General features: G+C 42.3%; 1 protein-coding gene across 2 annotated transcripts in view; it reads right to left on the bottom strand.

Annotated features, from left to right (window-relative positions):
• LOC111966428 (partitioning defective 6 homolog beta) overlaps window positions 1-11,937 on the bottom strand; it is a 51,610-nt gene extending 39,673 nt beyond the window's left edge. Inside the window, exons 1-2 of one of the 2 annotated variants that reach the window (XM_023991048.1) lie at window positions 11,570-11,937; window positions 7,225-7,447 (exon numbers count right to left, since the gene is read on the bottom strand). In XM_023991048.1, the coding sequence (XP_023846816.1) occupies window positions 7,225-7,447; window positions 11,570-11,632 (286 nt within the window). In that variant the 5' untranslated portion in view covers window positions 11,633-11,937. The other variant, XM_023991049.2, reaches the window with a different exon arrangement.
• Window positions 11,938-12,986: the final 1,049 nt, after the last annotated feature.

Consider the following 12,986-nt stretch of genomic DNA (forward strand, 5'->3'; position numbering starts at 1 on the left):
CTGCTCTTTCCATCCTAACACAGACTGAGCCCAGAGAAAGACACAACGCTGATACAGCCATCGTCATTTGATATTAAGAACCCAAGCAATCATTTAGCCTAGCAGTCCAGAAACCATTAGTAAAAGAAGACAATACATAGACCCACATCCATACAACTTCCGATGGCCATGCAGTAGTGTTGAGTATCAACTGACATTGTTAAAACAACAAATTGACCAATATAGTTAAATTATTTCAATTCCAATTCYTTCAGTTTTTTCCCTGTGAGCTCAATGAGAAGTTTCTCAAAAGACTCATCAGATCAATCCCAAACTGTGCGATGTAACCGTGCCAACAGGCCAATATTCTACGTAGTTTAAGGGCAGAAAATGTGGTAATTAACTACAATGGCCATAATCCATTGCGTGCCTACTTATCCGGTCTGTCTGTTTCTTTTACTCCTGCTATGTTAGGTTAGTGTGGGGCAGACATGGAAAGGGAGAGAAGAGACAAAAGAATGTGTGATCGAGAGGGATGAAGAGCAGTTGCTTCGCGAGGCATCTCTACCTGTAAATACACGATCTAAGTGATTCATAGTAGGTATTCAGCAGTCATGCCTTATTTAGTTTGAATAACTACTAAAATAGTGATTTTGTCAGACAGCATAGGCAGCAGATCTATAGAGATGAGATAATGACTCCAGGTCAAATAAAACAAATACAACTAAAATATTTTATTAAAGTAAAGGAATAAATAATAGTTAATAAGTGATAAGCTGGGAATTGTATTAATCGTTTTATTCTGTGTTACCGCATTCAACCCACGTTAAATGTAAAAACATTCAAATAATAAAAAGCACTAACCGCTCAGCACTACTAGGCAGTCAGAATGAACTGCTTCCTACACTGTTGGGTAAAGGCTGTGGGCAAAGATTTCAAGAGTGTGTGTGTGTGTGTGTGTGTGTGTGTGTGTGTGTGTGTGTGTGTGAGGGGTGAGTTGCTGCAGCCAAAGACGTTAGTGTCTAGCATGTAATTGAAACACAGGGCCCACACAGCGTGACACAGTGACCCCTGTAATCCCCTCCTGACAAAGAGGCTTAGCATCTATAGGTCATATGGCACATTGAGACAGCTTAGACTCACCCCCCACAGACCCAGTCTCTCTGGATTGACCAGATTGCACTGAACACTCAATTATGACAAAAAGGACTAAAGACTGAGTTCAACACCCATACTAAAAACAGCAATTATCACCTCATTGAAAAACATACTGAATGGACACACACAACAAGGCCTATTTCATTGTTCAACGACTATCAAAATGTCCAGAAGGCTATAGTACCATAGTGAGACAGCAGGGTATTTTACTATATAACGGTGTTGATGCACGTACCGGTTTGGGTTTTTACTTTATCTTCTATAACGCATTTCAAATGTTAGGCTTGTTAAACACTACTTGAGTCGTCTCGCTCTCACTAAGCCCGCCCCATCACTCAAGGAGCGCAGTTGTTGCTCGACTCAAGGGGCCAGGATCTTATCAAATCCAGCATTCACAGCCAAAGATATGAAAATGTTATATTCATATAATGTCGGCCATGTTTTTTGAATGACGTGATGTTGTTGCTGCTCTCACTGCTCCCTGTGCGCAATGAGTGCTAGTGCGCATGCAATGATGGTCCGTATAAACCAGATGCAACCCGGATATAGACGGTTCATGAATCGGTGTATGCGAACATGAGTAGATTACCTTAAACAGTCAGATATTTTGGACACAGTCTCCAGTTCTTATTATACCTCAGTGGCTTGACCACGAGATCATGTTGATCATTCCCTTTTCAGTCTGCATGATAAATGCAGCAGATGCAACAATATGTTGATGAAGTGGAGAAAGTCAAAGTTGCAGGTCTATTATGATATACTGAGAGAMCAACTTGTCACATATTAACAAGGCAATGAAAAATGCCAGACGGGCTCCTTTTTCTAACTTGATCACGATTAATAATTTGAGTGCTCTTCTCGACCATTGATGGCCTGATCAAATCCTACCCCTGCAAACCTGTGAACTTTRCTCCACATCTAAATGTGATGAGTTTGCAGCATATTTCAGAGATAAGATAACCAACATTAGGCTGGGTATCAGTCAAGCGAGAACTGATGAGAAGTTTGATGATATGTGCCCGAGCCTACCACACAAAGGCACTATGGATTTATTTTCGCTGATTGACAGACATGCTCAGGAAAGTGATATCACAACTTAAGCCAACTACCTGCCTTCTTGATCCTATCCCCTCCACCTACTTCAAACGTTTTTAATTGCATATCTGAAGAAGTGCAAGCCACTGTTAAATCACTCTGTTCTCAGGCACTTTCCCCACTGCACTAAAAATTGTGAAACCCCTTCTGAAGAAAAGTTATTTAGATTCTTCAGCTCTTAGCAATTTGACAATCTCCAAGGCCGGTACAGTCTCTCAGGCCCGGTACAGTTCAGTTTATATATGTTACCCCTTTGGCAGCGTTATTGGAAAGCACAGCATTGACTTTCTCTGATACGCAGACGATACACAACTTTACATTTCTATGTCACCAGAGGATTTTAGCTCCACAGATCAATTCTTATACTAGTGATTTAAATACTTGGATGGCTCACAACTTCCGTCAGCTAAATCAAGACGAGACCAAGGTACTTATTGTTGGAGCCAAAGCAGAGAGAGAATCTAGCCGCACATCTGAATTCACAGACAATAAAGACAAGACACCAGGTAAAAAAAACCTAGGTGTAATTCTAGATTCTGAACAAAATTTTGGATCACACATTAGGAATGTGACCAAAATAGCTTCTTACCACCCGAGGAACATTGCCACGGTTCGGCCATTTCTCTCTCAGGCGGATACAGAGAGAGACTCATCCATGCTTTTATTACAAGCAGGCTGACTACTGTAAGGCTCTCCTGTCTGGTCTACCCAAGAAAGCCATTGATCAACTGCAAAACATACAGAATGCTGGACCAATGGTACTGACCAAGACCAGAAGGAGTTCACACATTACACCGGTTTTAAGTTCTCTGCACTGGCTGACGGAGTTGTAGAATTAATTTTAAGATTCTTCTATTGGTTTTTAAATCAATCCAGGATTGTGCACCCCTATACATGTCAGACATGCTTTGAAGTAAGTCCCTCAGGTCCTCTGGCACTGGCCTTTTAACTATCCCAAAGCCTAGGACCAAGAAGCAAGGAGGCAGCCTTTTAGTTACTATAAACCCAGCCTCTGGAAAGGCCTGCCAGAGAACTTGAGGGGGGCTGAAACTGTTGACATATTTTTTTTTTTTGAGAGAGAGATCTTCAAACATCTTTTTAGCTTTGCTTTTCCTTAGGGTGATTTTTAAATTGTTCAGTTCGTGTCATTTAGTTTTTTTAATCTTATGTTTGTTGTGTAGTAAATATTTCAGCTTTTATTTTCAGTTTCTTCATGTAAAGCACATTGCGTTGCATTCCATTTCTGATATGTGTTGTATAAATAAAGCTCGATTTGATGACAACGATGCTGCTTTCCACTTCGCTTCTTAATATAAATCCACACACATTCTATAATTACACTATTAGTTTTTGTATCTTACAGTCTGCAAACAGCTAGTTTGTCTTTTCTTAGCAAGTTGTGGCTAAAATAAATCATATCAACGGCTAATGCTAACCGCTAGTTAGCTTGCTAGCCAGACAGCTAGCTAATAAAGGTACTGAGTCCGAGCAAATGTAGCTAGCTAATACATCCTGATACCAGTGCTGGTGTAGGTCTAAATCAGCATGTTGTTTGGGCAACAGTATCTTATAAATCAGAGAGGAATAAGTGAAGCATGAATGTGTTAGCTACATGAAGTAAGAGAAAATTTCATTTGTTTTGTCTAGAAGGGTACAGCTTTTGTCAAAATTGACTTTTTGTAGCAGGTTTAGGAAAACTTAAGCAGGTTATGATCATTAACATAGCAGGTTAGGATAATTAAGTTTAGGTTAGAAAAAGGGTTAGCTAAAATACAACAAAAAAAGCACAGGAGATGGAGGAAAGACTGTGGCATTACACACATGGAATCTAACAATGGAGTCGGAGAAGGAGGCTGGCAGGTTATATGCTGTACCGGCAGGATAGAACAGTGGCTTCTGGTAAGACAAGGGGCAGCGGAATTGGTATTTTTGAAAATAACAGCTGGTGCACGACATCTAAGGAAGTCTTGAGCTATTGCGCACCTGAGGTAGAGTATCTCATGACAAGCTGTAGAGCCCACTATCTACCTAGAGAGTTTTCATCTGTATTTTTCCTAGCTGTTTACATACCACCACAGACAGAGGCTGGCACTAAGACAGCATTGAATGAGCTGTATTCCGCCATAAGCAAACAAGAAAACGCTCACCCAGAGGCGCCGCTCCTAGTAGCCGGGGACTTTAATGCACAGAAACTTAAATCCTTAATATCAAATTTCTATCAGCATGTAAACTGTGCAACAAAAGGGGGGGGGGGTTACTCTGGACCACCTTTACTCCACAAACAGAGATGCATACAAAGCTCCCCCTTGCCCTTCATTTGGCAAATCTGACCATAATTCTATCCTCCTGATTCCTACTTCCAAGCATAAATTAAAGGAGGAAGCACCAGTGACTAGATCAATAAAAAAGTGGTCAGATGAAGCAGATGCTAAGCTACAGGACTGTTTTCCTAGCACAGAATGGAATATGTTCCAGGATTCTTCTGATGGCATTGAGGAGTACACCACATCAGTCATTGGCTTCATCAATAAGTGCATCAATGACGTCGTCCCCACAGTGACCGTACGTACATACCCCAACCAGAAGCCATGAATTACAGGCAACATCCACACTGAGCTAAAGGCTAGAGCTGCCATTTTCAAGAAGCGGGACTCTAACCCAGACACTTATAAGAAATCCCGCTATGCCCTCCAACGAACCATCAAACAGGCACAGCGTCAATACAGGACTAAGATTGAATCGTACTACACCGGCTCTGACGCTCGTCGGATGTGGCAGGGCTTGCAAACTATTACAGACTACAAAGGGAAGCACAGCCGAGAGCTGCCCAGTGACACGAGCCTACCAGACGACCTAAACTACTTCTATGCTCGCTTCGAGGCAAATAACACTGAAACATGCATAAGAGCACCAGCTGTTCCGGAAGACTGTGTGATCCCGCTCTCCGCAGCAGATGTGAGTAAAACCTTTAAACAGGTCAACATTCACAAGGCCTCAGGGCCAGACGGATTACCAGGATGTGTACTGTGAGCATGCGCTAACCAACTGGCAAGTGTCTTCACTGACATTTTCAACCTCTCCGAGTCTGTACTACCAACATATTTTAAGCAGCCTGTGCCCAAGAACACTAAGGTAACCTGCCTAAATGACTACCAACCCTTAGCACTCACATCTGTAGCCATGAAGTGCTTTGAGAGGCTGGTCATGGCTCACATCAACACCATTATCCCAGAAACCCTAGACCCACTTCAATTTGCATACTGCCCCAACAGATCCACAGATTATGCAATCTCTACTGCACTCCACACTGCCCTTTCCCAACTGGACAAAAGGAACACCTACGTGAGAATGCTATTCATTAACTACAGCGCAGCGTTCAATATCATAGTGTTCATCAAAAAGCTAAGGACCCTGGGACTAAACACCTCCCCCTGCAACTGGATCCTGGACTTCCTGACGGGCCTCCCCCAGGTGGTAAGGGTAGGTAACAACACATTTGCCATGCTGCTCCTCAACACTGGAGCCTATCAGGGGGCGTGCTCAGTCCCCTCCTGTACTCCCTGTTCACGCATGACTGCACGGCCAGGCACGACTCCAACACCATCCTTAAATTTGCCGATGACAAGAGTGGTAGACCTGATCACCGACAACGAGGCAGCCTATAGGGAGGAGGTCAGAGACCTGGCCGTGTGGTGCCAGGACAACAACCTCTCCCTCAATGTGATCAAGACAAAGGGGATGTTGTGGACTATAGGAAAAAGAGGACCAAGCACACCCCCATTCTCATCGACAGGCTGCAGTGGAGCAGATTGAGAGCTTCAAGTTCCTTGGTGTCCACATCACCAACAAACTAGAATGGTCCAAAGACACCAAGACAGTCGTGAAGAGGGCAAGAAAACTCTCATATGCAGATAACATCTATGCCTATTCCCCCTCAGGAAACTAAAAAGATTTGGCATGGGTCCTCAGATCCTCAAAAGGTTATATAGCTGCACCATCGAGAGCATCCTGACTGGTTGCATCACTGCCTGGTATGGCAACTGCTCGGCCTCCAACCACAAAGCACTACAGAGGGTAGTGCGAACGGCCCAGTACATCACTGTGGCCAAGCTTCCTGCCATCCAGGACCTCTATACCAGGCGGTGTCAGAGGAAGGCCCTAAAAATTGTCAAAGCCTCCAGCCACCCTAATCATAGACTGCTGTCTCTGCTACCGCCACGGCAAGTGGTACCGGAGCAACAAGTCTAGGTCCAAGAGGCTTCTAAACAGCTTCTACCCCCAAGCCACAAGACTCCTGAACATCTAATCAAATGGCTACCCAGAATATTCGCATTGCCTGCCCCCCCGCCCGCTGCTACTCTCTGTTGTTATCATCTATGTATAGTCACTTTAATAACTCTACCTACATATACATATTACCTCAACTAACCAACGCCCCCCGCACATTGACAATGTACCGGTACCCCCCTGTATATAGTCTTGCTAATGTTATTTTACTGCTGCTCTTTAATTACTCGTTACTTTTATTTCTTATCCGTATTTTTTTTAAACAGCATTGTTGGTTAGGGGCTCGTAAGTAAGCATTCCACTGTAACCTGTTGTATTCGGCACATGTGACTAATAACATTTGATTTGAATCTCACATGACAGAGCTTGTTGTTTTTTAAAATATCAAGTAAGCAATTCACTACAATCACCATAGAAGAAGTTCAAGTAGCAGTAAAGAGTTACAATTWAAAAAAAGATTGAAAAATAAAAGATAATTGAAAAATAATCCTTCCCTCTGCCTCATGCTGACCTGCCCCCTGGCACTGTGCGATCCTTCTCTACACGGTATAGCCAGAAGAGGACTGGCCACCCCTCGGAGCCTGGTTCCTTTCTAGGTTTCTTCCTATGTTCCTACCTTCAAGGCAGTGTTTCGTAGACACTCTGCTCCTGCCCCTGCATTGCTTGCTTTTGGATGTAAAATAAACTTGATTGATCCTTTCTTACCTTTCCTCTGCAGGAAGAGCCGTAGCAGCGGGCTAGCCACAGAGATGGCCTTGTAGTAGTTGTCATTGTTGTTTATTGGCAACAGGTCGCCGTGGACGTCGGCGTAACCCACCAGCAGGTCCACGTTGGGGATCCGGTGCACGTGCTGCAGGAGTCCATAGAACTCATCAAATCTGCCCGGCTTCGACCGGTCCAGGGAGAACCGACGGAATTCGGCCCCAAACTGGGACATATAGGAATGCGAACAGACAGAAACAGACAGACAGACAGACCGCAGTTAAAAGATTGGATAGGAGGAAGGATAATGACCTTGGTGTTTGTAGAAAGAATTTTGCAGCAAACAGTTGACAAAGCAGAAAAACATTACACAGTGGTTAGAATAAGTAAATAAGTCAAATCTACACTGAACAAAAATATGAGGTCCTGGGCTGGCGTGGTTACATGTGGTCTGCTGTTGTGAGGCCGGTTGGACGCATTATAAAAAAATACTCTAAAACGACATGAGGCGGCTTATGGTAGAGAAATTAACATTAAATTCTCTGGCAACAGCTCTGGAGGACATTCCTGCAGTCAGCATGCCAATTACACTCTCCCTCAAAACTTGAGACATCTGTGGCATTGTGTTGTGACAAAACTGGACATTTTAGAGTGGCCTTTTGTCCCCCGCACAACATGCACCTGTGTAATGATCATGCAGTTTAAATTGGCTTCTTGATATGCCACACCTGTCAGGTGGATGGATCATATTGGTAAAGGAGAAACGCTCACTACTAGGGGTGTATACAAATTTGTGCACAAAATTTGAGAGAAATAAGCAATTTTGAGGATGGAAAATTTCTGGAATATCTTATTTCAGCTCATGAAACATGGGACCAACACTTTATATTTGAGTTCATATTTTTGTTCTGTATAAGTAACATAAATAAATCCCCAGTAAAATCTGTCAGTTTAATAAGCACGGCTGCATCTCAATCCACCTATATCAACCTTTCGCATCTGCGGTGGAAGGTGGCCGAGGTACAGAGGTGTTTGTCAGACCATGAGACATCCTAAAAACGGTGGTGTTCTCTCCACAACAAGTGTCACGGGACTCGTCTGAAGGTAACTTATACAAACAAATGGTAGTACAGTGCTTCAGAAAGTATTCAGACCACTTAAGTTTCCACATTACAGCCTATATTCTAATATTATTTTTCTTTATTACCTCGTCAAACTACACACAACACCCTATAATTACAAAGCGAAAACAGGTTAAGAAACTTTTGCAAATGTAATAAAAATAAAACACAGAAATACCTTATTTACTTAAGTATTCAGACCCTTTGCTATGAGACTCGAAATTGAGCTCAGGTGCATCCTGTTTCCATTGATCATCCTTGAGATGTTTCTACAACTTGATTGGAGTCCACCTGTGATAAATTCAATTGATTGGCCATGATTTGGAAAGGCACACACCTGTCTATATAAGGTCTCACAGTTGACAGTAAATGTCAGAGCAAAAACCAAGCCATGAGGTCGAAGGAATTGTCTGTAGAGCTCCGAGACAGGATTGTGTCGAGGCACAGATGTGGGAAAGGGTACCAAAAACATTTCTGCAGCATTGAAGGTCCCTAAGTGGCCTCCATTATTCTTAAATGGAAGAAGTTTGGAACCACCAAGGCTCTTCCTAGAGCTGGCTGCCCGGCCAAACTGAGCAATCGGGGGAGAAGGGTCTTGGTCAGGGAGGTGACCAAGAACCCGATGGTCACTGACAGAGCTCCAGAGTTCCTTTATGGTAGAGTGACCAGACGGAAGCCACTCCTCAGTAAAAAGGCACATGCCAGCCCACTTGGAGTTAGCCAAAAGTCACCTAAAGACCATCAGACCATGAGAAACAAGATTCTCTGGTCTGATGATACCAAGATTGAACTTTTTGGTCTGAATGCCAAGCATCACGTCTGGACAAAACCTGGCAGCCATCCCTACAGTGAATCACGGTGGTTGCAGCATCATGCTGTGGGGATGTTTTTCAGCGGCAGGGACTGGAAGACCAGTCAGGATCGAGGGAAAGATGAACCTGCTCCAGAATGCTCAGGACCTCAGACTGGGGCGAAGGTTCACCTTCCATCAGGACAACGACCCTAAGCACACAGCCAAGACATTGCAGGAGTGGCTTCGGGACAAGTCACCGAATTTCCTGAATTTTCCAGACTTGAACCCGATCAAACATCTCAGGAGAGACCTGAAAATAGCTGTGTAGAGACACTCCCCATCCAACCTGACAGAGCTGGAGAGGATCTGCAGAGAAAAATGGGAGAAATTCCCCAAATACAGGTGTGCCAAGATTGTAGCTTCATACCCAAGAAGACTCGAGCCTGTAATCGCTACCAAAGGTGCTTCAACAAAGTACTGACAAAAGGGTCTGAATAATTATGGAAATGTTTTTTTTTTTTATTATAAATTTGCAAACATTTCTAAAAACCTGTTTTAGCTTTGTCATTATGGGGTATTGTGTGTAGATTAAGGGAATTTTTTTAATCAATTTTAGAATAAAACTGTTACGTAACAACGTGGAAAAAGTCAAGGGCTCTGAATACTTCCCGAATGCACTGTATACGGGTAGTTTTGTGCAAACAAACAAAGGGGTTAAATATGTGTCCAAAAAAATACAATATTTCCTGAGCTCTTATACCTCATTGATATAGGACACTTCAAGACCTTATGTATTATTGTTTGCCATTTATGAATGTGTTATTCAATGTGTTTCTATGGTTTATAAGAGTAAAGAAAAAATTCAACCTTTTATCAAATAAATCTCAACCAATTGACTCACGACCACTATATGATACGTAGAGTCTTGAAGACCAGAGCATCACTCATTTAGTACAAATTCTGATTATGTGTCTTTGGCTTGTATGTGAAAATGAGTACAATCTGTGCATCAATTAAAATGTTCAAAATGCAGATGTGGGTGTGATTGTGCCTGTGTTTGTCATAGCAGTCTATAATTACAGAAATAGGGACTCACACACCCATCTGTCGCATGATAGGAAAAATACTTATCTGAAATCTACCAAATCAATTACACTGGTGACAGTAACTCTTGTTGGTGGTACTCTATTAGTGAGGGCAGTTTACCACAAACACGATTTGTTCGACATGGTTGGAGCAATGCCTGTTGCCAAAGTGTAACATTGGAGTTGAAAGACAAGGGTTGGACCCTGCCGTCCCTTTTTTGCATTACGAAGGTGCCCCCAGCGACTAGCAGTGTTGTGGTTACTGCTGCACAGTGCGGGGGACTGAGTTTGTACGGTTGATTAGCACCCCATTGTCTAATCAGGCTGAAGACTACAAACAAATTGGGAAACTGGGGATTGGTACCACCGTCATCCTTTTCATGAGACTAATGTCTGTAGTCTTGACAACATCTCATAACATGTGCTGTTGAAAAAGTTAGTGTTTTGAATGGATGAAGGGAACCCTGCATTATTATTACTACTACTACTATTATTATGTGACATTCCAATATTGACACTGGATATTACATTTTGGGATTATCCCAATAATGGAAAATGTAGCTATTTAGAAGTATGAAATATATACCTAAACTGCGCAATTACTTTTTTGTTTACTATTAGCAATCCTATGCGGAAGGAACCAAGATCACTTGTGCCTTTATCACCTGCGCACGGCACTATAAACAGCTGAATGACTTGTCAGCGCTCTAGGCCAACAACCTTCATAAACGATTAGCAAACCTAATTAACAACCTGACAGTAGGCGATGCAATCGCAGATGTGTCTCTCAGATGCTTTTGAAGCTTGTTCACTATGCTTATTTTAGTTAGTTCATTGTAAACATAAACATTCACCCAATCAGATCATATAAAATTGTGTAACATATTGTCCAAACTCAACCACAGCAATGTGTGGTTCGTTGACAAGTATTCGCTCATTACGTGGGTGGCTGGGTAGTCACAACATTGCCTAATCTCCAAAGCTTTTGACAGGGTTCCGACCACGGCGTAATAATTTAATTCGTACAAATAAGACAATGTGGTAAAACATCCATCCATGCATTGGATAACAACACATACCTTCCTCATTCCACATTCGACACTTGTTCGTTCGCTGGATAGATCACTGGCTGGCCAACTAACGCGTTAGCTAGCAAGCAAACTGGTAGAGCTAGCTGGCGCAGACGAGACAATTGAATTACAACAGAACTTGCTGACAAGCCACTTTGCAGGCTAATTTTTGCCATCATTTGCAAGTAGCAAGCTAGGAGCCTTCAATAACTCATACAATAGTTACATAGTAGCTGTTCTATACTGGCAATTAGCTAGCTAATATTGCAAGCAACGCACCTTGCTCTTCACCTCCACGGAGCTCAGAGTTCGGTTGCTCGGCACTCGGTGGTGCTTGTTCATCTTTCGCTAGCAGGACCGCCACAGCAGCACACACTTGCCCTCGCGGGGCTGCCCTCGTCTCCTTCGCACTCCCCTATATCCCAAATGATATCAACACAGGTATTCCAGTTATCTGTGTGTCCTCATAAGACACTTTAATTCCCTCGTTTGCGTTGTCCTCCTCCGAGAATGCGACAACGCCAGCCAACCAACCAACCTGCTGTAATCTATCTTCTCATACTCGCCACATCGCCAGCTAACCACTTCATTGTCCTGTGTGACGCTTTCACGCACCCAGGAAACTGCACTCGTTCCCAACAGGCGCGTTCCCGCTAGTAAGAATCAAGTACAACTTATCTTGATCACTTTTTACCTGTAAAAATGTATTAGCTTATATGACGTAACCAAAAAGTAAATCAATGTTTGTCTCTTGTCCACATAATAAAATAATCTTGTCTAACTGTTTTTCTGTTTGTCTGCATGTCCTAAATTGTGAATAAATGCCTCAAGTGTATTTTATAATGGTAAAGTGTTTTTAGTACAAACAAAATAGCCCTAAGAACAACAGGTGATATATTTATGTCTATAAAGTAAATCAAAGATAAACATTCACAAATTCACCTTGGCCAAGGTGAGTTTGCTCCACTCCTTTCCCAAACTTCTGTTTGTATCTTATGAAATTGCGATATCTTGTGGCCATCTGGTGTTAGCGCAGACAATTGTCATCAAAAGATTAAATTCAGCTATTTCAAATTTACGTACAGTATGAAGCATCACATAATATGTATGGTTTATCTATTTAATGTCTTCAAATACTGTGATTTGAGATATAATATCACATCTAACTAACATAATGTATTTATTGTTCCCTTCAACCCACTTACTGCAATATGTTTCCATTTACCCCTGTTACAGTATTTCATTGGATTCTCTATCAAATATGGTGTGCTCCACTGCCCCTGTCCCAAGATTCACAAGAAATTGGACAACTGTCATGATGATGAGACAATCGAGCCAATAATATGAACCCCCTGTAAAGATGTACAGCTTTGTTAGAAATGGGAAAACCATGACAGCATTAAAGAGTGACTGCTCCTAAAAAGCAACCTTTTCATTTGAAAACGGCCTGTAACCTTGATTATATGAGTCAGAAACATTTATTTTAGTGTCAAAATGTACTACAATGTGTAAATAGGAACATTTTGGTCATAAAGTAACAGAGATTTGCAAGATGACAGGAAAAAAATGGTATGTCATGCAATGAAGGGTACCATAACAGTTTTCCTTGGGTTGCGTTTGTGATGAGTTCATTGCGTTCAAGACAACTGGGAACTCAGATAAACCGAACTCAAGTCATGACGTCAGTGATGTTCAT

The sequence above is a fragment of the Salvelinus sp. IW2-2015 genome, linkage group LG7 (assembly GCF_002910315.2).
Source record: "Salvelinus sp. IW2-2015 linkage group LG7, ASM291031v2, whole genome shotgun sequence".
In the NCBI taxonomy this organism is placed as follows: Eukaryota; Metazoa; Chordata; class Actinopteri; order Salmoniformes; family Salmonidae; genus Salvelinus; species Salvelinus sp. IW2-2015.